Here is a 27,471-nt window from a genome sequence, read left to right on the forward strand (position 1 = left end):
GAAGGGGAAGGAAATTGGCAGTGCCATTTAGTGCCATTTTCAAAGGAATCATCATGACATTTGCCTTGAATGATTTACAGAAAGCATGGAAAATCTGAATCTGCATGGCTAGATGCAAACTTGAACCATTATCCTCTGAAGTGTGAGTGCGTTTGGCTAACCACTATGCCACCTTGCTCAGTATTGAAATGAACACTGGAACAGTTGATAATATGAGGGTCATCCACAAAGTAAGTTCCGTTTCTATCCGCGGCAGCACTACGACCGCAGTTCCGAGCATGCATGGAAGTTACTCTGACTCAAGGAGAAGGCATGTACACAAGTTTCAGATCACTGCTGCTGACTAATGGTTTGTAGTGCTTATTTATAATGCCAGCTATAATTGAAATTTTGCCATGTGTGAAATCAGATATGTGATTTGTTTTCTAGATGCAAAGAAAGTTAAACCAAAGGAAAGTCATTCACAAATCTGTGAGGTTTACGGACACAATGCTATGAGTGATTCAATGGTTAGAAGATGGGTCAGACTGTTCAATGAAGGATGTGATCAAGTGCACAATGAAGAATGCAGTGGATGCCCATCTGTGGTTACTGATGAACTGGTTCACACAATTGAAGAGAAGATTAAGCACAACCATAAGTTTACACTTAGTGCCCTTGCTATGGAAGTTCCGCAAATCTCACGATAACTAATTCATGAAATTGTTACTGAAAAACTAAAATTTCGAGAACTTTGCTCACATTGGGTACACAAAGTTCTTACTGAACAACACAGAAAACAACAGATGGGCAGTGCACTTCAGTATTTGAGACACAGCAATGATGAAGGCGATGGTTTTCTTTCTTGGATAGTCACGAGGGATGAAACTTGGGTATTATACGACACCCCTGAAACAAAATCTCAGTCAGGGGAATAGAGGCACACTTCATCCCCAATGAATGTTGAGCTTAAGCAAATCTTGACACCTTGAAAACCATTTTTTGGGACAGAAAAGGCATTTACCTGATTGATTTCTTACCACAAGGCCAAACAATCAATGCACATGGTTACTGCGAGACTGTTAAGAAGTTGTGTTGCGCAATACAAAACTAGGGCCAAGGATTACTGTCAAAATGTTTTTTTTTTTTTTTTTTTTTTTTTTTTTTTTTTTTTTTTTTTTTTTTTCACAATAATGCCCAACCCCACACAGTGAATGTGACGAAACACCTCTTATGGGAATTTCACTGGGACATGTTTGATCATCCTCTGTAGAGCCCGGACCTTGCTCCTAGTGACTTTCATCTCTTCTTACACCTAAAATCTGTCCTTGGTGGTCACCACTTCAACGATGATGACAACCTGAAAGAACGTGTTACCACATGGTTGAATACACAGAAGACAACCTTCAATGAAAAAGGCATACAAAAACTTGTGCCACACTATGACAAGCGCCTACAAAATTTAGGAAGCTATGTAGAAAAGTAGTTTAACAGTTGTAGGTTTTTGTACAATAGATATTTTTTCTGTATCTGTACACGTTTGTTTTATGTAACCAAACAGGACTTTGTGGACATACCTTGTAGCATGTATAGTTTGGCCTGTGTCACTCGGGTACTTGTCTGCTTGAATACTGTGTCTCCATGTTCAGTTTATCAACATTAACAATACTTTCCTTTATTTTCAGGAAGTTGTTGATGATTTTACTTAGATATTCTTCTTTATCTCCCTTAATAGCAAGCTAAGAAAAGATTTAACATAGGCTATATATTTTTTTAAAAATTTTATAATATGGAGTTTATTTAACTGAAAAGCACAAATACCAGGAAATGTTTCAGTTGTGTGAAGAGACAGGAGGGTATGGAATTCAATACAATTTAACAAAATGGTAAATCTGTGCCCTTTTCCAAAGGATAGGAAAAGGGCACAGGTCATCCCCGTTTTCAAGAAGGGACGTCGAACAGATGTGCAGAACTATAGACCCATATGTCTAACGTCAATCAGTTGTAGAATTTTTGAACACGTATTATGTTTGAGTATAATGTCTTTTCTGGAGACTATAAATCTACTCTGTAGGAATCAGCATGGGTTTCAAAAAAGACGGTCGTGTGAAACCCAGCTCGCGCTATTCGTCCACGAGACTCAGAGGGCCATAGACATGGATTCACAGATAGATGCCATGTTTCTTGACTTTCACAAGGCATTTGACACAGTTCCCCACAGTCGTTTAATGAACAAAGTAAGAGCATACGGACTATCAGACCAATTGTGTGATTGGATTGAGGAGTTCCTAGATAACAGAACGCAGCATGTCATTCTCAATGGAGAGAAGTCTTCCGAAGTAAGAGTGATTTCAGGTGTGCTGCAGGGGAGTGTCATAGGACCGTTGCTATTCACAATATACATAAATGACCTGGTGGATGACATCGGAAGTTCACTGAGGCTTTTTGCAGATGATGCTGTGGTATATCGAGAGGTTGTAACAATGGAAAATTTTACTGAAATGCAGGAGAATCTGCAGCGAATTGACGCATGGTGCACGGAATGGCAATTGAATCTCAATGTAGACAAGTGTAATGTGCTGCGAATACATAGAAAGATAGATCCCTCATCATTTAGCTACAACATAGCAGGTCAGCAACTGGAAGCAGTTAATTCCATAAATTATCTGGGAATACGCATTAGGAGTGATTTAAAATGGAATGATCATATAAAGTTGATCGTCGGTAAAGCAGATGCCAGACTGAGATACATTGGAAGAATCCTAAGGAAATGCAATCCGACAACAAAGGAAGTAGGTTACAGTACGCTTGTTCGCCCACTGCTTGAATACTGCTCAGCAGTGTGTGAATACTGCTCAGCAGTGTGGGATCCGCACCAGATAGGGTTGATAGAAGAGATAGAGAAGATCCAATGGAGAGCAGCGCCCTTCGTTACAGGATCATTTAGTAATCGCGAAAGTGTTACGGAGATGATAGATAAACTCCAGTGGAAGATTCTGCAGCACAGATGCTCAGTAGCTCGGTACGGGCTTTTGTTAAAGTTTCGAGAACATACCTTCACCGAAGAGTCAAGCAGTATATTGTTCCCTCCTACGTATATCTCGCGAAGAGACCATGAGGATAAAATCAGAGAGATTGGAGCCCACACCGAAGCATACCGACAATCCTTCTTTCCACGAACAATACGAGACTGGAATAGAAGGGAGAACCGATAGAGGTACTCAGGGTAGCCTCCGCCACACACCGTCAGGTGGCTTGCGGAGTATGGATGTAGATGTAGATGTACTTTATTCAGCTGCTGAACATATTGGAGGACACTTAAATGCTAAAGTTTTGATGTAAAATCTTGGCTTCACATTTCATTTAAGAAATGTGTCGTAAGGTTAATTTCATCCTTTCAAGCCTTACGAAATTTACTAGTTAAGAATGCTTCATGACTGGGATACTAAATTGTACAGAGACAACTGAACATGTGTACAGTCGGCAAAACAAAACTGTTCACATAAAAAATAACCTAAAAGAGGAGTGTGCCTATTCACCGTCACTGATTTTGTCTTAATTTTTGGTATTTGCAGGGCTTATTCAGAAATGAAGGTGACAGAAGTAGGAGCTGCTGAGGACCAAGAGTTTAGGAAAAATAGCATTTTCAACATAGGTCAGGTGAGACATGGGCCATTTCAGTTAGAGTAGTTTTTAAGACAGCAGATAGCGCACAGGAAGTGTATAGAATGAAAATCTAAGGACCAAGAGGGGGGGGGGGGGGGCTGATGGTTGAAACCCTATTTATCAGTGTAGGCAAAATAAAATTTGGAATTGCAAATAATTTTCCAGAAAGGCCTGCACTTACATCATACACAAGAGCTATGCATACAGGACTTCATATTCTGTTAGTCTCATTTTGACCTTTGAGCAGCCCTTGGCACATGCACACAAATGATTTGTTCCCTTTTTTATAATCAATATCATCCCAGTACATGTAAATCGTCAACTGTAAAATAAGAAAAGAATCTAATTCTATATAAGAAGTTCTCATGTATGTGTTACAATCACTTCCTGGAAATTTGTTAGCAATCCCAAATTTTCCTATGCCTCTTCTTTCCATACCTGTAATGGAAATATCAGTAAATACAGTATATTGAGCATTATTTCAGTTTATTTGCAGTACAGGTAGCATAAAAGTTGAAAAAAAGTTTCTGCATGGGATCTCAACCTCATGACCCTTGCATTACTGCTCTGAAACTTTTTCACTGGACCAAGCACTGCTTAGAAACTATTCTAACATAAGTGACTCATGTCTCGCACTGCCTGTTTTTCCCTAAACACTTGGCCACCTGGAGCTTACATTTATTTCCCTTTAATTTCTGGCCAAGCCCCATTTATACCGCAAATTTGAAAGAAACCAGTTATGACAAGTAGAAATCACAAATTGTGGCAACACTTTTTCCCCCTAAATGCACATTTTGGATTATAGCGGCAATGTATTATCATATAAGCAAGACATACTATACAGTGTGTTCGGGAATTCCCATTATTAACTTGTAGACTTGTAGAGGGGAATGAGAGTACATAATATTTTGAATAGGAACCCATGTCAAGAAATTACAATTTCCCTCCTATGATGGTTTCAATTCATATGTTAAAATTGTCCTCTTCTGCTTGAGGAATTGAATTAGCTGTTAAAAACTACAATATTAGGAAAAAATTCAAAAGGAAGTGTAATGAAACATCGATTTATCATTGAAACACATTTATTTGTATTGTCAGTTAAACATTATGTGCTTACATTACTGTAAAACAATAAAGAACCCAGCATACTGTATGTACAAAACAGTTCTGCTGCGTTACATCACTGACATGATGTGGAAACTGCCAACGTTGCTATAAACATTGCACCTATGAGGCAAATTTGGTATACATTCTCCCTCAAACCTAGTGTCTCTTCAGTTTCTAGCATAGCAGCCAGTCTAGTAAATTAAACTTTGGGTAAAATCCCACACGAAGTACATGTGGCAGTCATGGCTGCTACATGGTTGTACCACCTTGGCCTATCCATCTTTCACCACATTGTGTGTGGAGATATCTCTAAACTGTACATGAGAAATGAGGTGTTGTGCACCGTCATGCTGAAACTACATTTCCTTATGGCTGTTTAGTGGCACAGTTTTCAAGAATGGGTATAATACATGATATCCTGTCAACCCTATTACATACCAGGACAAGCATTTATGAGACTTTTCTCTTGCTCTCACCAGACACGAACATGTAACACAGCTGAATTGAAACCATCATAGAATGGAAATGATACATTTCTGGGTATGGGTTCCTATTCAAAATATTATGTACCCCCACCCCTTTACAAGTCCTAGAACTCTGTAATGGGAATTTTCAAACAGTGCTAGATGCAGTCGGATGTAGGTGTTGGCATCTCAGCACAAGTAGCTTGTAGTCAAACTACCTGGTCATTGAATCATATACTGGTTTCACCATCTAGACTTTTTTCCTATGTCCACATTGTGGAAAGTGCCAATAGCATTTCTTGGTAGGTTCTCGTGTCTTCATGCCTACAGCATGTAATCTTTAAGAGAGTTAATAGAGTATGAGCTATCAAAAACAGTATTACAAAATTTTAAGCAGAGTTCATTCAAGTTTTTTCAAAGCCATTCATTCTGTAAGGATGAGAGAGTGTTGTTACTTTCATGAGTAAGTGATTTTAGATCAGACTGACTTCCAAACTTCCAACAAAATCTTACCTTTTATGAAAGTCATATTTGAAATGCAGCAGATAGTAACTAATCAAATAATTATCCAATTCTTTCACAGAAATGAAACTGGTAATTTTTTTTTTTTTTTTTTTTTTTTTTTTTCTTTCTTCCAAACTACGCACTCAAATGTAAGCACAAGCTCAACAGCAATCGTTCTGTCCCATCATTTGGGAACACTAAAATTCACTGTTACTTTCAATTTAGAAAACAATCAGGTCCAAATTAAGTTGCTGCAGAGAAGGTTTTATCTGTATGCATAAAATTGTTCACAGACAGAAGTAGCAGTTAGAATGGGATAGCAGATGCAGTAGACAAAATCATTAAAATGAAATTGAGTAAGTAAATATTTAACAGTGAGCTCATAAATTTTGGTCTTGAAATAAAATTACAAATATTCTGGGAAAATAAGTTCAACTATTGAACATAATGGGTCTAAATAACATGTTATCGATGGATTGTTTATAACTGCAGTGCCATGGCTATCCTAAAATGTGACAGTATAGCATGTTAGGATATGCCATCTCATATTAGGGTAACTTCAGTTTGCCACTGTAGACTCATAGTTTTAGTGAGTGGTTTGACAACTTCGTTAACTTTGTGAAGACATGTGGTGATGATCCTGGTGTGCTAATACCAGATGGTCATCATATCAGGTTTGTGTGGTAGAAGAAGCAAAATAAAACCATGTCAGCATCATGTGTTTACCCCGTCATATCAGTTTTGTGTGGTAGATGAAGCAAAATAAAACCATGTGTTAACCCCAACATTCCACATATAAAATATAGCCTCTTTTTCAGAATTCATGGGACTGTTTAAATCACTTTATTCCCAAGAAATAGAAACCTGGTGAGCAAATAATACAGGTGAAGTTATTTGAAGAGTTCTGTTTGAGAGCAGTAACATTGGAAAATCCTATAAGCAGCTTCTGGAAAATGGGACTCTTCCTGTGTAACAGACTTATACTTAGAGGCATAGACATTGCAATTTACCAGAAGTTTGACTTAAAAGGAGTAAATGTAAGTACAAATGACGTCTGTGAAGCTCACATCATCACCAAGCCACATAAAGAGCCATCAATTATAGCAAATTCAATTTGTTAGGTAGCTAACATCTTCATACAGGGGTCATTTGGTACAATTCCAAGAGAGAAAACTTGTTTGGAATCAAAGGAGATGGATTTCAAAGTTACATTCTTGAAAAAGGAAAAAAAAAAAAGAAGAAAAAAGAAAAGTCGTCCAATCATTTGATGTTGATAAAAATTTAATTGAGGACAATGCTTTAGATGTGAATTCTGAAGATAAAGACAGTGGATACATATTCTGCAGTGGTTATTTCTGTGAAGAGTAACAGAAATGAATACAATACAAGGATCGCTGTTCTGCTGTCAAAGAATGTTGACTTGAAAAAGAGTTTGATGTGCTTTACTGCAGTTCTTTTCCACAGTAAATGCAGAAAAAGTTAGAGTAAGGAGGGGAATATTATTATTTTATAGTTTTCCTGTTTTATATTGCTTGACCCCCCCCCCCCCCTCCCCCCAGAACCATGGACTTTGCCGTTGGTGGGGAGGCTTACATGCCTCAGCAATACAGATGGCCATACCGTAGGTGCAACCACAACGGAGGGGTATCTGTTGAGAGGCCAGACAAACATGTGGTTACTGAAGAGGGGCAGCAGCCTTTTCAGTAGTTGCAGGGGCAACAGTCTGGATGATTGACTGATCTGGCCTTACAACATTAACCAAAACGGCCTTGCTGTGCTGGTACTGCGAACGGCTGAAAGCAAGGGGAAACTACAGCCGTAATTTTTCCCGAGGACATGCAGCTTTACTGTATGATTAAATGATGATGACGTCCTCTTGGGTAAAATATTCCGGAGGTGAAATAGTCCCCCATTCGGATCTCCGGGCAGGGACTACTCGAGAGGATGTCGTTATCAGGAGAAAGAAATCTGGCGTTCTACGGATCGGAGCATGGAATGTCAGATCCCTTAATTGGTCAGGTAGGTTAGAAAATTTAAAAAGGGAAATGGATAGGTTAAAGTTAGATATAGTGGGAATTAGTGAAGTTCGGTGACAGGAGGAACAAGACTTCTGGTCAGGTGACTACAGGGTTATAAACACAAAATCAAATAGGGGTAATGCAGGAGTAGGTTTAATAATGAATAGGAAAATAGGAATGCGGGTAAGCTACTACAAACAGCATAGTGAATGCATTATTGTGGCCAAGATAGACACGAAGCCCACACCTACTACAGTAGTACAAGTTTATATGCCAACTAGCTCCGCAGATGACGAAGAAATTGAAGAAATGTACAATGAAATAAAAGAAATTATTCAGATAGTGAAGGGAGACGAAAATTTAATAGTAATGGGTGACTGGAATTCGAGTGTAGGAAAAGGGAGAGAAGGAAACATAGTAGGTGAATATGGATTGGGGCTAAGAAATGAAAGAGGAAGCCGCTTAGTAGAATTTTGTACAGAGCACAACTTAATCATAGCTAATACTTGGTTTAAGAATCATGAAAGAAGGTTGTATACATGGAAGAACCCTGGAGATACTGACAGGTTTCTGATAGATTATATAATGGTAAGACAGAGATTTAGGAACCAGGTTTTAAGTTGTCAGACATTTCCAGGGGCAGATGTGGACTCTGACCACAATCTATTGGTTATGACCTGTAGATTAAAACTGAAGAAACTGCAAAAAAGTGGGAAATTAAGGAGATGGGACCTGGATAAACTGAAAGAACCAGACGTTGTACAGAGTTTCAGGGAGAGCATAAGGGAACAATTGACAGGAATGGGGGAAAGAAATACAGTAGAAGAAGAATGGGTAGCTCTGAGGGATGAAGTAGTGAAGGCAGCAGAGAATAAAGTAGGTAAAAAGATGAGGGCAGCTAGAAATCCTTGGGTAACAGAAGAAATATTGAATTTAATTGATGAAAGGAGAAAATATAAAAATGCAGTAAATGAAGCAGGCAAAAAGGAATACAAACGTCTCAAAAATGAGATTGACAAGAAGTGCAAAATGGCTAAACAGGGATGGATAGAGGACAAATGTAAGGATGTAGAAGCTTATCTCACTAGGGGTAAGATAGAGTACAAATGTAAGGTTGTAGAAGCTTATCTCACTAGGGGTAAGATAGATACTGCCTACAGGAAAATTAAAGAGACCTTTGGAGAGAAGAGAACCATGTGTATGAATATCAAGAGCTCAGGTGGCAACCCAGTTCTAAGCAAAGAAGGGAAGGCAGAAAGGTGGAAGGAGTATCTAGAAGGTTTATACAAGGGCGATGTACTTGAGGACAATATTATGGAAATGGAAGAGGATGTAGATGAAGACGAAATGGGAGGTAAGATACTGCGTGAAGAGTTTGACAGAGCACTGAAAGACCTGAGTCGAAACAAGGCCCCCGGAGTAGACAACATTCCATTAGAACTACTGACGGCCTTGGGAGAGCCAGTCATAACAAAACTCTACCAGCTGGTGAGCAAGATGTATGAGACAGGCAAAATACCCTCAGACTTCAAGAAGAATATAATAATTCCAATCCCAAAGAAAGCAGGTGCTGAGAGATGTGAAAATTACCGAACTATCAGTTTAATAAGTCACAGCTGCTAAATACTAACGTGAATTCTTTACAGACGAATGGAAAAACTGGTAGATGCGGACCTCGGGGAGGATCAGTTTGGATTTTGTAGAAATGCTGGAACACGTGAGGCAATACTGACCTTACGACTTATCTTAGAAGAAAGATTAAGAAAAGGCAAACCTACATTTCTAGCATTTGTAGACTTAGAGAAAGCTTTTGACAATGTTGACTGGAATACTCTTTTTCAGATTCTAAAGGTGGCAGGGGTAAAATACAGGGAGCGAAAGACTATTTACAATTTGTACAGAAACCAGATGGCAGTCATAAGAGTCGAGGGGCATGAAAGGGAAGCAGTGGTTGGGAAGGGAGTGAGACAGGGTTGTAGCCTCTCCCCGATGTTATTCAATCTGTATATTGAGCAAGCTGTAAAGGAAACAAAAGAAAAATTTGGAGTAGGTATTAAAATTCATGGAGAAGAAGTAAAAACTTTGAGGTTCGCCGATGACATTGTAATTCTGTCAGAGACGGCAAAGGACTTGGAAGAGCAGTTGAACGGAATGGAGAGTGTCTTGAAAGGAGGATATAAGATGAACATCAACAAAAGCAAAACGAGGATAATGGAATGTAGTCAAATTAAATCAGGTGATGCTGAGGGAATTAGATTAGGAAGTGAGACACTTAAAGTAGTAAAGGAGTTTTGCTATTTAGGAAGTAAAATAACTGATGATGGTCGAAGTAGAGAGGATATAAAATGTAGACTGGCAATGGCAAGGAAAGCGTTTCTGAAGAAGAGAAATTTGTTAACATCGAATATAAATTTATGTATCAGGAAGTAGTTTCTGAAAGTATTTGTTTGGAGTGTAGCCATGTATGGAAGTGAAACATGGACGATAACTAGTTTGAACAAGAGAAGTCTTCCGAAGTAAGAGTGATTTCAGGTGTGCCGCAGGGGAGTGTCATAGGACCGTTGCTATTCACAATATACATAAATGACCTGTTGGATTACATCGGAAGTTCACTGAGGCTTTTTGCAGATGATGCTGTGGTGTATCGAGAGGTTGCAACAATGGAAAATTGTACTGAAATGCAGGAGGATCTGCAGCGAATTGACGCATGGTGCACGGAATGGCAATTGAATCTCAATGTAGAGAAGTGTAATGTGATGCGAATACATAGAAAGATAGGTCCCTTATCATTTAGCTACAAAATAGCAGGTCAGCAACTGGAAGCAGTTAATTCCATAAATTATCTGGGAGTACACATTAGGAGTGATTTAAAATGGAATGATCATATAAAGTTGATCGTCGGTAAAGCAGATGCCAGACTGAGATTCATTGGAAGAATGCTAAGGAAATGCAATCCGACAACAAAGGAAGTAGGTTACAGTACGCTTGTTCGCCCAATGCTTGAATACTGCTCAGCAGTGTGGGATCCGCACCAGGTAGGTTTGATAGAAGAGATAGAGAAGATCCAATGGAGAGCAGTGCGCTTCGTTACAGGATCATTTAGTAATTGCGATAGCGTTACGGAGATGATAGATAAACTCCAGTGGAAGACTCTGCAGGAGAGACGCTCATTAGCTCGGTACGGGCTTTTGTTAAAGTTTCGAGAACATACCTTCACCGAAGAGTCAAGCAGTATATTGCTCCCTCCTACGTATATCTCGCGAAGAGACCATGAGGATAAAATCAGAGAGATTAGAGCCCACACAGAAGCATACCGACAATCCTTCTTTCCACGAACAATACGAGACTGGAATAGAAGGGAGAACCGATAGAGGTACTCAGGGTACCCTCCACCACACACCCTCATGTGGCTTGTGGAGTATGGATGTAGATGTAGATGTAGATGTAGACAAGAAGAGAATAGAAGCTTTCGAAATGTGGTGCTACAGAAGAATACTGAAGATAAGGTGGATAGATCACGTAACTACTGAGGAGGTATTGAATAGGATTGGGGAGAAGAGAAGTTTGTGGCACAACTTGACTAGAAGAATGGATTGATTGGTAGGACATGTTTTGAGGCATCAAGGGATCACAAATTTAGAATTGGAGGGCAGCGTGGAGGGTAAAAATCGTAGAGGGGGACCGAGAGATGAGTACACTAAGCAGATTCAGAAGGATGTAGGTTGCAGTAGGTACTGGGAGATGAAGAAGCTTGCACAGGATAGAGTAGCATGGAGAGCTGCATCAAACCAGTCTCAGGACTGAAGACAACAACAACAACAACATGATAGCAAAATATGCTGGATTTCGCTCTCGCTGCACTGGTGATCTGTGATGCATACCAGTGCGCTATCCAAAGACTGTTACTTAACTTCAAGCTGATGCACTTTGTTTGCATATTTTGGTGGAGCATAAAAAATTCTGAGCAAATTTCTTTCGTGTTGGTTCTCATGATTTTTCCCCCTCTGGCAACTGGTGGGTGTGCATCCCAGTGTTAGACATTAAATTCAGTGTATATGTTGAAGAAATTTCTATACTGATTGAGACACTTTTTAATGGAGTGGAACCTATTCTCGTGATTTATCCTAAAAAGACCTAGTTCTCCTGCCTATGATGACAGGCATTTTACCATTAGTGTCTCCACACACACCTGTTCTGCTCTCATTAATTACAACTCCCATTCCAGTCATGTTGACATGTAGACCATGCCTCATATACCCGCATCTCCTGATAGTCCCCAAGGCACCAGGGCTATGTGTAGCTGGTCAGCAGTAATCAATGCCACGTCCAGCTCTACATACATAGCTTAGCAGAGAGCAGTGTACGATAGGTTGATAAGAGGCCATCTGGAAAACTGTTTGCATAAACAAAATGAAAAATGTCATATGGCATGGCAGCCTGGTGCAAGTATTTCATTGGATGCCACTTAGGTGACTTGTGCAAAATGCACAATAGAGTTGTTCAGTTGAATCTTTGGAATTGTTAACATTACTACCACTATTACTCCAGCAGAGTTAAATAAGTGACTCTGCACTTGGAAACTCTTGATCTTGAAAATGTTCACAGCTTTTTGTTTGTTATGTGGAGGAAATTATCCTTTTCTTTTAGATAAGTTAAAGGTTAAGAACTTTTCTTACTACTTTTCTTAATTATTTGGGCCTTCAGCATGTAGTAATTGTTATTACATTTGATGTCATTACAATTTCAATAGATCATATTTCAGAATATTTTATTTAATGTATATCCATGTTCTGTTCCAGCTGGTAGAGGTACTCTATGGCGTTTTCATGGCATCTGAAGTTGCTTATTACACATACATTTATGCTAAGGTTGATCGTGTCCATTACCAGAAAGTCACTAGCCACACAAGAAGCGCCTACCTCACAGGGAGATTTACTTCATCAGTAGTCAGCCAGATATTGGTCTCTACTGGCACAATGAATTATTTTGAACTCAATCATCTCACCGTTGGTGGTAAGATAGACATTCTACTTTGAACACACATAATAATAATAATAACAACAATAATTATAAAATTTTATTGTCATTCAGCTGATTACAGCAATAGACAAAGTCAAGAGCTTATATTTCTACATAAACTACTATTTTGTTGTAAATTGGTTTACATAAAATAGGTACACATTAGAATACAGTATTTTCATCTCCAAAAAATTCATCAATGGTGTAAAACGGATTGTTCACTAGTAGCTTGTATAATTTAGCTTTAAAAATATTTACAGGCAGTTCTTTAAAGTCAGCACTTAGTCTATTAAACATCCTTAGTCCAAGAACTAGACAGGAGTTCTGCAATTCTGATAATCTATCCTGTGGCACATCTGCAGATGTTCTGTTTCTAGTATTATGGCTATGAATATCACTTCTCAACACAAAATTAGACATTGTTTCTAATATACAATAAAACATTGTAGGTGAGTAAGTTTACTACTATCATGATCTGTTGTTTAATACATGCAGCATTCAATGATAAAGAATGAGTAATGAAACAGCAACGTAAGTATCTTATGAATTTTCAATACACAATTATGGGAATGATAGATTGCTACTCACCCTAAAGGTGACTTGTAGAGCTGCAGCAGGCGTCAAGTGCTGCTCAGGCTACAGCAGCCAGAGACAGCAGTCATATGTGTGTGAGGTAGATAAATGAAGAGGTTTATGTAGCCACCTTATCATATTCAATATCATCATTTGTGTCAAAGTCAAAATGTGAATATGTCTTACCCTGTTCATAGATTATCCACCTTCAAGATGCCATGTGTTGTTCCAGTATGGAAATCAGCACTACTAATTACAGAACAGACCTATTTACCAATTATGCATCACAAAGTATGGCTGATCCAAAGAATAATTTAAAAATATGGCTAAATTTTGAGCTTTTAGAATTTTCTAAAATTTCATCATTTAGTTTGAAATATGGGAGCAAGCTGCAGATGAAATGGGGAAGTTACTTGAAGAACGGGGAGTGAAAACATAGAGGCTTTGAAGTAACAATCAGTAAATGCCTAGATCCAAATTAATTAAGTGTAATTTAGTGTAAACTTGCATGTGCATTTCACAAATTAACATTACATTCAGTATTTAATTATCCTCCCAACCTGGTACAAAAGCAGATCAGTGCATTATCTTTCCAGTCTCCCACCACCTTCCAAAGTCCACCATCTGGCCACAGAGGAGCATTCCTCTCTTAGCTCAGTATTGCCCAGGACTGGAGCAACTGAATTACATTGTCCACCAGGGTTTTGACTAACTCTTGTCATGCACTGAAATGAGAAATGTCCTGGTGACTATCTTTCTCACCTCTCCCACAGTGGTATTCCACTGTCTGCTGAATCTTCAAAATATACTCATCAATCCCTATGCTCCCAACCTCCCTTACCTCAAGGCTCATACCCCTGTTTTAGACCTGTCCTACACATCCTCCCACCACCATCTACTCCAGTCCGGTCACTAACATCACCTATCCCATCAAAGGCAGGGCTACCTGTGAAACCAGTCACGTGATCTACAAGCACCCACTGTGCTGCATTATATGTCTCCATAAATGGCCATGCAAGTGGTAACTTTCCTTCCAATACATCCTGCATTCCCATAACCCTCCTGGCCTCAACCTTCATTAGTCACTGCCCTCACCCATGCAGCCTGCTCTCTCCCTGTTCCCATTCCAGAACTACACAGCCCTCATTCCACCATTGCACCCAGTCTTTTTACTTTTTTCCTTTTTTGCTACCCCTGTCTCCCTCACCACTCCCCTGCCCTCTGTCTAACCTGCAGCACTTCACTGTCCATCACCACTACTCTACTATCCCACCCCCTTCCCATCCCAGCCTCCTCCTTACCCCCACCTATTCATGCACTGGTGCTGCTGTTCACAGTGTGGTTTCAGTTGTGTGTGCGGGTGCGCATGTGCATGTACGTGTAATCTATTGTTGACCAAAAGCTTTATTTGTGACAGTCTTTTTGTTGTACCTACCTGCAACTCAGCATCTCTGCTGTATGGTGAGTACCAACTTTCCTTTTCATTGTTACAGTTCATCCTGGATTTTCCTTTGTTTGATTTATGTTCAGTATTTTTATTAATGTTAATACTAACCAAATGTTTATAATCTCCTGTAAACTGACTTGCCCACATTGTTGTCATAAAATAATTAGCAAATTATCTATGGAACATGTTCGTAACTAACTAACTAACTAACTAACTAACTAACTCACTCATACTATTAGAAGTGGTATGCTGCCTGTAAGCACTTAGATGTGGCAGTTCACATCTATGTATAACTACTTATCTCCCCTCAAACTGACTGGGCATGTGTGGTGCAGGGTACTTCTGGTTGTAGCACAATCTGTTCTCTCCCCTTCCGTATTTGCCTCGTTCATGGCAACTGAAGAGGCATAAATTGCTCCATAGTATAATGGAGCTTTAAGTTCATATCCTGTTTGGTAAGTTAATTTTTGCAGCCAATTCATTGTGCAACTCTTACACAATGGTTCTTGTGTAATACCAAATAGATTCTAAAGGCTAAAAATGAATTGTGTGTAGATTAAATTTTTCCAGAAGACACATGCAGATTAATTAATGTAGGTGAAACATATATCGTAACAAAACATTGGAAAGGGAATATTGTGTTTAACAGATCTTTAAGTGCTGTGATACAGCTCCTGTGGTCAATATGTAACCACATGAACTAGTGATGTCGATAGTGGAAAGGGCATCCAATGTTTTCAGTTTTGCCAAATAGAAACACTGAGTAGTAATGAGATTATGCAGAACTTAGTGAAGATTCATTGTAGATACAGTAGCACTTCAGTTTTAGATTCTTTGATTTTATGTTTTTCACAATTTTATACCATAAATTTGTAGCCCATGCGAAAAAACCCATAAGACCAAAGCTAAAGGTTCCCTGATTTTACATTTTTTCATAGTATGGTTCACTTTGATTCTATATTCTTATCAAAGTTTCTCTTCACTTCCTCCCATTTCTTCCTACTGACATTGATGTGACTGAACGAGTTATAAGTGGCACAAACCAATGGTTTCCTCTGCGGGTGGTGGAGTAGTGAAGGAAATATTTTAGACCAGTGCAAAAGGGGAGATGCGAGAGAGGAAATGCTGGTGTAACCCATGGTCAGCATCTCACAATGTTTAGCTTCACCATGCAATTATGGTTGCAACTGGTAGGTGGCATCAGCAATGGAAAATCAGGATAGTTGACGTGAAGTGTTCCGAACCAAGCCAATACATGACAAAGAGGGCCAGCCCCCATCTTTTCTTGTGCCACTTATAACTCAGTCTTGTCTTTTTGCATGCATTTCTGATGTACTGTATTCAGCAACAGTACTGATCATTAACCTTTTAAATACAAACATTGAGTCTCGAAGAATATGCTCAGTCAGAATAGAGGAAACATCAGCTGTTTCTGACTAGTGAGCTCTTATTGGCTGGTGTCTTGTTACATCACCCAGTAGCCAATGAAACAATCACGTCAGACTAACATATGCAATATATTTACCAACCTTACCCTACAAAACTTTTGAAAATCTTAAAATATAAACAGGCACAGAAGTAATAAATCAAAGTCAGAAAGAGAATTTATTTCTTATCCTCTTAGGTAGCAGTTTTACCAACACTCATAATGTCAACTGACATAACATAATTGCAAATTGATAAACAAGCAAAGAAATTTCAAAATTTTATGTCAAATAATAGACCTATTTAAAAAATGGGTTTTGCAACTAGTAATACTGTATGTTTCTTGTGATTCTAGTCTTCAGTCCTGAGACTGGTTTGATGCAGCTCTCCTTGCTACTCTATCCTGTGCAAGCTTTGTCATCTCCCAGTACCTACTGCAACCTACATAATTCTGAATTTGCTTAGTGTATTCATCTCTTGGTCTCCCTCTACAATTTTTACTCTCCACGCTGCCCTCCAATACTAAATTGGTGATCCCTTGATGCCTCAGAACGTGTCCTACCAACCAATCCCTTCTTCTAGTCAAGTTGTGCCACAAATTTCTCTTCTCGCCAATTCTACTCAATACCTCCTCATTAGTAATGCGATCTACCCATCTAATCTTCAGCATTCTTCTGTAGCACCACATTTCAATAGCTTCTATTCTCTTCTTGTCCAAACTATTTATCATCCATGTTTCACTTCCATACAAGGCTACACTCCATACAAATACTATCAGAAATGACTTCCTGACACTTAAATCTGTACTCGATGTCAACAAATTTCTCTTATTCAGAAACACTTTTCTTGCCATTGCTATACTACATTTAATATCCTCTCTACTTCGACCATCATTAGTTATTTGGCTCCCCAAATAGAAAAACTCATTTACTATTTCTAGTGTCTCATTTTTTAATCCAATTCCCTCAGCATCACCCCAGTTAACTTGACTACATTCCATTATCCTAGTTTTGGTTTTGTTGATGTTCGTCTTATATCCTCCTTTCAAGACACTGCCCAGTCCATTCAAAAAAGTGCTCTTCCAGGTCCTTTGCTGTCTCTGACAGAATCACAATGTCATCGGTGACCCTCAAAGTTTTTATTTCTTCTCCATGGATTTTAATTCCTACTTCAAATTTTTCTTGTGTTTCCTTTACTGCTTGCTTAATATACAGATTGAATAACATTGGAGAGAGGCTACAACCTTGTATCACTCCCCTCCCTACCACTGCTTCCCCTTCTTGCCCATTGACTCTTATAACTGCCATCTGGTTTCTGTACAAACTGTAAATAGCCTTTTGCTCTCTGTATTTTACCCCTACCACCTTCAGAATTTGAAAGAGGTTAAGCAAGTCAACATTGTCACGAGCTTTCTTTAAGTCTACCAATTTTACAAACATAGGTTTTCCTTTCCTTAATCTATTTTCTAAGATAGGTCATAGGGTCAATATTGCCTCACTTGTTCCAACATTTCTACAGAATCCAAACTGATCTTCTCTGAGGTCGGCTTCTACCAGTTTTTCCATTCATCTGTAAAGAATTCATGTTATTATTTTGCAGCCATGACTTATTAAACTGATAGTTCAGTAATTTTCACTTCTGTCAACACCGGCTTTCTTTGGGATTAGAATTATTATATTCTGCTTGAAGTCTGAGGGTATTTTGCCGGTCTCATACCTCTTTCTGACCAGATGGAAAAGTTTCATCAGGGCTGGCTCTCCCGAGGCCATCAGTAGTTCTAATGAAATGTTGTCTACTCCCGGGGCCTTGTTACGATTTAGATCTTTCAGTGCTCTGTCAAACTCTTCACACAGTATCATATCTCCCATTTCATTATCATCTAAATTCTCTTCCATTTTTCCATAATATTGTCATGAAATGCATCTTCCTTGTATAGATCCTCTATATACTCCTTCCACTATTCTGCTTTCCCTTCTTTGCTTAGAACTGGGTTTCCATCTGAGCTCTTGATATTCATACAAGTGGTTCTATTTTTCTCCAAAGGTCTCTCTAATTTTCCTGTAGGCAGTATCTATCTCACCCTTAGTGATATATGCCTGTACATCCTTACATTTGTCCTCTAGCCATCCCTACTTAGTCATTTTGTACTTCCTATCGAACTCATTTTTGAGACGTTTGTATTCCTATTTGTCTGCTTCATTTATTGAATTTTTATATTGTCTCCTTTCGCCAATTAAATTAAATTTATCTTCTGTTACCCAAGGATTTCTAGTAGCCCTCGTCTTTTTACCTACTTGGTCCTCTGCTTCCTTCACTATTTCATACCTCAAAGCAACCCATTCTTCTTCCACTGCATTTCTTTTCCCCATTCCTGTCAATTGTTTCCTTATGATCTCACTGAAACTCTGTGCAACCTCTGGTTTAGTCAGTTTGTCCAGGTCCCATCTCCTTAAATTCCCACCTTTTTGCAGTTTCTTCAGTTTTAATCTACAGTTCATGACCAATAGATTGTGGTCAGAGTCCACATCTGCCCCTGGAAATGTCTTATAATTTAAAACCTGGTTCCTAAATCTCTGTCTTACCATTATATAATCTATTTGAAACCTTCTAGCATCTCAAGGCTTCTTCCATGTATACAACCTTCTTTCATGATTCTTGAACCAAGTGTTAGCTATGATTAACGTTATGCTCTGTGCAAAATTCTACCAGGTGGCTTTCTCTTTCATTCCTTAGCCCCATTCCATATTCACTTACTACATTTCCTTCTCTTTCTTTTCCTACTACCAAATTCCAGTCACCAATGACTATTAAATTTTTGTCTCTCTTCACTATCTGAATAATTTCTTTTATCTTATCATACATTTCATCACTCTCTTCATCATCTGCAAAGCTAGTCAGCAAATAAACTTGAACTACTGTGGTAGGCATGGGCTTCATATCCATCTAGTCTACAATAATGCGTTCAGTATGCTGTTTGTAGTAACTTACCCGCATTCCTATTTTTTTATTTATTATTAAACCTACTCCTGCATTACCCCTATTTGATTTTGTATTTATAACCCTGTATTCACCTGACCAGAAGTCTTGTTTCTCCTGCCACCGAACTTCACTAATTCCCACTATATCCAACTTCAACCTATCCATTTCCCTTTTTAAATTTCTAACCTACCTACCCAATTAAGGTATGTGACATGCCACACTCCAATCCATAGAATGCCAGTTCCCTTTCTCCTGATAACGACGTCTTCCTGAGTAGTCCCTGCCTGAAGATACAAATGGGGGACTGTTTTACCTCTGGAATATTTTACCCATGAGGATGCCATCATCATTTAACCATACAGTAAAGCTTCTTGCCCTTGGGAAAAGTTACGGCTGTAGTTTCCCCCTTGCTTTCAGCTGTTCGCAGTACCAGCACAGCAAGACCGTTTTGTTTAATGTTACAAGGCCAGATCAGTCAATCATCCAGACTGTTGCCCCTGCAACTACTGAAAAGGCTGCTGCCCCTCTTCAGGAACAACACGTTTGTCTGGCCTCTCAACAGTTACCCCTCTGTTGGGGTTGCACCTACAGTACGGCTATCTGTATTGCTGAGGCACACAAGCCTCCCCACCAACGGCAAGGTCCATGGTTCATGGAAGGGGGGGGGGGGGGGGGTTACATAATTGAAAAGGCTATCACTTTTGCTAATGGTGTATGAGGTAATTGAGCCATTTCCCAACACACTACTGTTACAAAGCATACCTTACAACACCGAGTTTCCTTTTACGTTCATCTCTAAAGTAGCAAAAAATTATATGCTACGTGGGGAAATAAAGTGAGAACTGTGAAATATGGTGAAAAGTGCTGGATTACAATATCTCAGATGTTTGCAACACTTAGCCCTACAGGGCTGTTCATAAATCCATAAGAGCATGAGTGGGTGGAGATCTCTTCTGAACAGCACGTTGCAAGGCATCCCATATATGCTGAATAATGTTCATGTCTGGGGAGTTTGTGACTAGTGATAGTAGTGTTTAAACTCAGAAGTGTGTTCCTGGAGCGATTCTGTAGCAATTCTGGGCATGGGGGGTGTCACATTGTTCTGCTGGAATTGCCCAAGTACATTGGATTGCACGTGGACATGAATGGATGCAGGTGATCAGAGAGGATGCTGAAGTACATGTGACGTTCCGTATCTAGACATATCAGCGGTCCCATATCATTCCAACTTCACATGCCCCACAGTGTTATAGACCCTCCACCAGTTTGAACAGTCCCCTGCTGACGTGCAGGGTCCATTGATACGTGGGGCTGTCTCCAAACCTGCACACATCCATCCACTCAATACAATTTGAAATGAGATTCGTCCGACCAGGCCTCATGTTTCCAGTCATCAACAGTCTATTCTCAGTGTTGACAGGCCCAGGCAAGGCATAAGGCTTTGTGTCGTGCAGTCATCAAGGGTACACGAGTGGGACTTCAGTTCTGAAAGCCCATATCAGTGAAGTTTCATTGAATGGTTTGCACACTGACACTTTTTGATGGCCCAGCTTTGAAATCTTCAGCAATTTGCAGAAGAGTTGCAATTCTGCCACGTTGAATGATTCCTGTTGGTCATCATTGGTCCCATTTATTTATTTATTTATTTATTTATTTATTTATTTATTTATTTAATTTATTGTTCCGTGGGACCACATTAAGGAGAAGTCTCCATGGTCATGGAACAAGTCAATACATGAAATTATAACACAATTGTAGAAACAGATAAAATGAAATATAAGAAACATATTCAGGCGACAAGTCGTTAGTTGGAATAAAGAAAAATCTAGAATGTAACACTGGAATTTGCTTAATTTTTTAGCTCTTACAGGAGCTCCTTGACAGAATAGGAGTGAGCCATGAGGAAACTCTTTAGTTTAGACTTAAAAGTGTTTGGGCTACTGCTAAGATTTTTGAGTTCTTGTGGTAGCTTATTGAAAATGGATGCAGCAGAATACAAGGAAGTGCATTCCACATGCAGATTTGATTTCTGCCTAGTACTAACTTAGTGAAAGCTCCTAACTCTTGGGAATAAGCTAATATTGGTAACAACAAACAACATTAAAGAAAATTTATACTGTGAGGGCAATGTCAAAATTCCCAGACTATTGAATAGGGGTCGACAAGAGGTTTTGGAACTTACACCACACATAGTTCGAACAGCCCGTTTTTGAGCCCAAAATACCCTTTTTGAATCAGAAGAATTACCCCAAAAAATAATACCATATGACATAAGCGTATGAAAATATGCAAAGTAGACTACTTTTCGTGTTGAAATGTCACCTATTTCAGATCCTGTTCTAATGGTAAATAAAGCGGCATTTAGTTTCTGAACAAGATCCTGAACATGGGCTTTCCACAACAGCTTACTATCTATCCGAATGCCTAGGAACTTGAACTGTTCCATCTCGCTTATAATATGCCCATTCTGTCTGATTAAATTATCAGTTCTTGTTGAATTGTGGGTTAGAAACTGTAAAAACTGAGTCTTACTGTGATTTAGCATCAAATTATTTTCCACAAGCCATGAACTTATTTCGTGAACTACATTATTTGATACTGTTTCAATATTACACCCAAGATCCTTCACTACCAAGCTAGTGTCATCAGCAAACAGAAATATTTTTGAATCACCTGTAATACTGGAAGGCATATCATTTATATAAATAAGAAACAGCAGTGGTCCCAGCACCGACCCTTGGGGAACGCCCCACTTAACAGTGCCCCATTGGGACTGAACATCACTACCACTCGCAATATTGCGGAGAATTACCCTCTGCTTTCTGTTCTTAAAGTAAGAGGTGAACCAATTGTAAGCTACTCCCCTTACTCCATAATGGTCCAACTTCTGCAGTAATATTTTGAGGTCACCACAGTCAAAAGCCTTCGTTAAATCAAAGAAAACACCTAACGTTCACAACCTCTTATTCAGTCTGTCGAAAACCTCACAGAGAAAAGAGAATATAGCATTTTCAGTTGTTAAGCCATTTCTAAAACCAAACTGTACATTTGACAGCAAATTATGTGAATTTAAATGCTTCAGTAACCTTGTATATACAACCTTCTCGATAAGTTTAGCAAGCACCGATGGCATAGAAATAGGTCTATAATTGTCAATATTATCCCTGTCTCCCTTTTTATAAAGTGTCTTCGCTACCAAGTACTTTAATCGGTCAGGAAACCGACCGCTCCTAAAGGAAAAGTTACAGATATGGCTAAGTACTGGGCTAACATACATGGAACAATACTTCAGTATTCTGCTAGATACCCCATCATATCCATGAGAGTTCTTGGTCTTTAGTGATTTAATTATTAACTCAATCTCCCTCTTGTCAGTATCATGGAGGAACATTTCAGGTAACAGTCTCGGAACACTTTTTTCTACGAGCGCTATATGATTCCTTGTTGGGACTAGGTTTCTATTTAGTTCACCTGCTATATTCAGAAAGTGATTATTAAATACTGTACATATATGCGACTTATCGGTAACACGGACATTCCCACTAAGCACTGATTCTATATCCTCTACCTGTCTCTGCAGACCAGCCACTTCCTTTACGACTGACCATATGGTTTTAATTTTATCCTGAGACTTAGCTATTGTATCTGCATACCACATACTTTTTGCCTTCCTAATAACTTTTTTAAGCACCTTACAATACTGTTTGTAATGGGCTGCTGCATTTAGATTGTGACTGTTTCTAATGTTTTGATATAATTGCCACTTTGTTCTACAAGATAGTCTTATCCCTCTAGTCAGCCACCCGGGCTGCCTGTTTGTGCTAGTTGGTAAGGAGTTCTTGTGGTAAGGCACTCCATTCCTCCAACAGCAAGCTTGATAACTGCTGCATGGTTACTGGTGCATTTGGATATTCTGCAATATGTCTCCCCAATGCATCCCAATGTGCTTCAAGTTGGGCCAAATGCCCTCTCATTCCAAGAGGTGCCCCATGTGTGCAGTTCAATGTGGCTGCATATTGTCATTCATAAAATTTAAGTTGGAGTCAAATGCAACCTGTAGAACCACATGTTGTCTGCCCTCTATACACATACCCCTTCAATGTCATTGCCCCCAAGCATGCAGTCTACCCCACATAACCAAGGTCTATGGTTTGTGGGGGCCTGTGATGATAAAATATTAATAATGAAGTTGGTTCATCAGTTAAGTCAAAATAATAATAGGAACATACTGTTCAACACAATCATAGGAAACAACTCTGTCAGATTAGTTCAAGAAGACATACAAGCAGAACACAGCATAGTATCCCTTGAAAATGGTGTAACTGTAGGAGTGCTGAGGTGATGAGATTGCTGTAGCCACCAACATTGGGCACCAAGCCAGCAAGGACAGTATCAGGCTGAAGTGGCAGACCAACAAAAAACCAGTAACAACCCATGTCATTATGAGATGAAGTTCGTAGAACCTGACCGAAACTCCACAGCATGTATCAAATAAGAGACAGGTCTAGTAGCATATATTACTAGAAACCTGATGCACTACACTTCTGTGCCAGACAGTGGAATGTACTGGCTCACTGCAGGTCACACCCACCATACTCTCTGCTAATGCTTTGGATTGATGGAATACTAAAATGCTGGTTTGGAGACACACAATTAGTCTACTTTAAAGTCCAGATTGATATTGCCACTGAGGCTGCCAAATGGGAGGAGAGCTCTATTTACCTTGAGAACTGTGTTGTAAATTCCTCTTAACTGTTATGGAAAGGCAAAATACATAAACTGTGTACATTCAATGAAATGTCCCATGCAGTAATCAACAAATGTGCAGGTTTACTAGATAAGAAATAAAAATGACAAGACAAATAAAATTCTGTTCACAGACAATATTTGTAGCAAGCATTGAAATTGTCAGCTGCTTCTAGAACCCTACAAGTAATACTTGGATACGAGCTGTGGCACTAGGCCACTGGTGTGCTACACTTTGAATATTCCTCCAAAGGTTCTGTGCAGGCCGGCCACCAGAGGCCACCTGTGGAGGGCCAAATGACTTGTGCACTCGGCTTGGCATCTGCCGCATCATCTACTGGAGCCTTCCTCTTTATAAACCCAGTGCACCTAACACTCACACTCATATTGAGTTTATATTTACTGTCAGCAACTGGTTGTATCAGTACCCGAATTATTTTTATGTTTGAGTATGTTCTCAACTGTCGTTCAGTTGTATGTGGAAGAAGAATGAACGTTTAGTCATTATGGCTGTGCTGGCTCTCCTTGAGCAGCAACAGACTCTTACTGTAGCTGTCATGAATGTGTCGGCCACCTTGACTACACAGGCTTCTGCACCATCAGTGTATCCACCACTCTTAGCCCTATATTACAATGTACCCCAAGGCTGGGAGGCTTATGAGAAGTAGCTTTGGAAATAATTCCTTGCTTTTGGTGTCACTGATGCAAACAAGTGTAAGGGTTTTTTACTTTCTTGGATTTCTCCTCAGATCTGCCAGTTGCTATGACAGGCAGCCCCATTTCAGGAACCTGTTTCACTTTTGATCAATGAAGTGTGTAAGTTGTTGTCAAATTATCACCATAAACATATGCAGTCTTCACAGTGCATGTAGAGTTATATTGTTGTCATAAACAGCCCTACAAGACCTATCAGACTTGGGCAGCCAAACTCCGCATCCTCAGTCACAATTGTCATTTTGTTACCAGTGCTCATGATGACTCCTATGCTGATTCTGTGATCCATGATACTCCAGATGAGGAGGGGCATCAACACACACTACAGTGTGAGAATTCATCATTGGCTGAAGTGTTAAATATTGCTCAATCTTTTGAGGCATCTTGTGCTTGAGTCATCTTGTGCTTGAGGCTTGGTGTGACATCACTGCAGTGGCTTCCATTCCTGGTCATTAGGTGTCAGTTAGTTCTCGGGGAAAAGGACAACATGGCAGCCATACAAACACAGCCTCCACACTGCACTGGAAGCAATGTGCCAAACAACAACAACAACAACAACAACAGAAGCACTCTACACTCCTGTCTCACCCATACTGTTTTGTGCTACATGACAGGCCCACCTGACCTAAGCACTGGGTGATTTACTACTACTGTAGGAAAAAAGGACAAATAGAACCAGGTGTCATTTCTTGTCTCTTCCTGTGAACATGGATGTGGATGTTAATTGTATGTCTGCAGTGTTCACGAATCACTAAAAAAGTGGTTATTGAGATGTGAGTGATGGACAAAGTGCCCAGGCAAGAGGACAGCAGTGCAGCCATGATTTCACTAAACTCAAACATATGCAGATATGGGATCTCCAGCATTGTCTCTGGTTATTTGACATTTGGTGAGTTACAGCAAGCAGAATATTCCAATTTTGAGGCACTTTACAGCTCTCGCTGCGTATAAATCTGTGGTTTGTTCCTTGAGTTTTTGATTATGGATTATGCTGGCACCCCAAGTTTGTTCATTTTGGATGCTTTCAACGCTTTTGGTTTTTGCATTTTGGACACATGGCACCTCTTTTACCAATGATGACCATTACCAGCAGTTAAACTCTTCGTGTTCAGAGCACTGATCTCGTTTCTTGGAGGGGTTAGATTATTCTACTAATTTTGTGGTCCACATTATCATGAAACCTATGCACAGGCACACTTTTTCTGCGTGCAACCTGTTCCATTGGCTTTGTTTGATCAAGTGAAATCAGTATTCTACAGGTTTATGTCATCGGGATTCATACATCATCTCTCAGTGTCAACTGAGAGAATAGTCTACCCCTCTCATGATTGTCAAAATCACGAACAATCAGTTTCACCTCTACAGCAACTTTAAAGTTTCAGTTAATGCTTAGTCTGTCATTGAACCTACCCTATGTTCCCTCCAGACAATTTGTTAGCTAAACTCACCAGAGGCCAATTTTGTTCTCCAAAATTGATTTATCTGAAGATCTGAAGTCTATTTACTGTTTCCTTAGGGTGAGGATTCCAAACGGTTCCATGTGATTAACAAATCCCTTGGATTGTACCAATATTAGCACCTCCCACTCAGTGTGGCTAGCACCCAGAAATTCTGCAGCATTTCTTGGAATAACTGACTATGCCCATTGCAATGGGCATCAACTATCTCAGTGACATCATTATTATGGGTGTATCTACAGAAAATCATTTACATAACTTATGCATGTTGTTTGTAGTCTTAACATATTGCAGGGTTGAAACTGAACTTAAATAAAGTCACACTTTTTTCAGTCATCTGTTGTGTATTTGATGTTCAAGGTTTCTGAGGATAGTGTTGGGTCCTTACATCATCATATCACAGACACAGCTCTGCCTCACCCCACAATTTCCAGAGAACTAAAAACACTTGAGGTAGAATTGCTTACTATCACAAATTTATTTTTGGTGTGTCCACATTGGCCAGTTCACACCATGAGTTGATCCCCAAGAACATTCCTTTCCAGTGGATGCTGGCCTGTGACAGTGCATTCATGCTTTCGAAATCTAAATTACATTGTGCTCTTTGTTTGTCTATTCCGCAGCTTGGCCATCACCCGATTTTGGCTATGGTTGCCTCTCAGTGTGCTCTCGGGGCTATTCTTCACACATCAATATGAGGATGTTTCCGAACATCCAGTACCTCATACATTAAAAAAATGCTCAACTCTGTTCAGCAGCACTACTCCCAATGTGAAAAGGAAGCACTGCTATTGTATATGCCCTCATAAAGTTTCATGTGTGCATTACTAACCACAAGCTCTTGGTTTTGTTGTTTAATGCTTCTGCTTTGTTTCCCAATAAAGCAGCACATTGCCTCCAGTATTGGGCCTTGTTTTTGCTTCACTACATCTATGAAATTCATTTTTAACATATCGCACATCTTGCCAATGCTGATGCACTGTTGGCTTCCAGTTGATCTGGATTCTAGTTTTGATCATGATGATGTTGAAACACAATGTACAGTGAAAGGCACCAGAATCGCAGCTGCTGTTGCTGCCATTCCAGTTTTGCATCAAGTTATTTGCCTTGTTCAGCTAGGTTGGCCAGACAGGCATGTACACAGGTCTTCTGGTCCTCTGTGTAACTCTTTTGCCCTCCATCATCCCTTTTGGTATTTGATGGTGGTGTTCTCTTTGCTACTGATGAGCTGTTGCCTAGGGTTGTGATCCCAGGTGTTCTATGGCTGGATGTGCTTCAGCTCCTACCTCGGAGACACTGGAGTGTCCACATGCCAAGTTATTGGTCTTTTGGGCCATGTTTTTGACTAGTGTTGATGGTAATGTACATCTCAT

General features: G+C 39.5%; 1 protein-coding gene across 11 annotated transcripts in view; it reads left to right on the forward strand.

The window, feature by feature from the left end:
- LOC126336285 (thiamine transporter 1-like) overlaps nucleotides 1–27,471 on the forward strand; it is a 552,608-nt gene that overhangs the window by 278,436 nt on the left and 246,701 nt on the right. For all 11 annotated transcript variants that reach the window (XM_049999811.1, XM_049999816.1, XM_049999808.1 and 8 more), the window contains one exon: nucleotides 12,538–12,751. In XM_049999811.1, coding sequence (XP_049855768.1) covers nucleotides 12,538–12,751 — 214 coding nt within the window. The remainder of the gene's footprint in view (nucleotides 1–12,537; nucleotides 12,752–27,471) is intronic.

Source organism: Schistocerca gregaria, chromosome 2 (assembly GCF_023897955.1).
Source record: "Schistocerca gregaria isolate iqSchGreg1 chromosome 2, iqSchGreg1.2, whole genome shotgun sequence".
In the NCBI taxonomy this organism is placed as follows: Eukaryota; Metazoa; Arthropoda; class Insecta; order Orthoptera; family Acrididae; genus Schistocerca; species Schistocerca gregaria.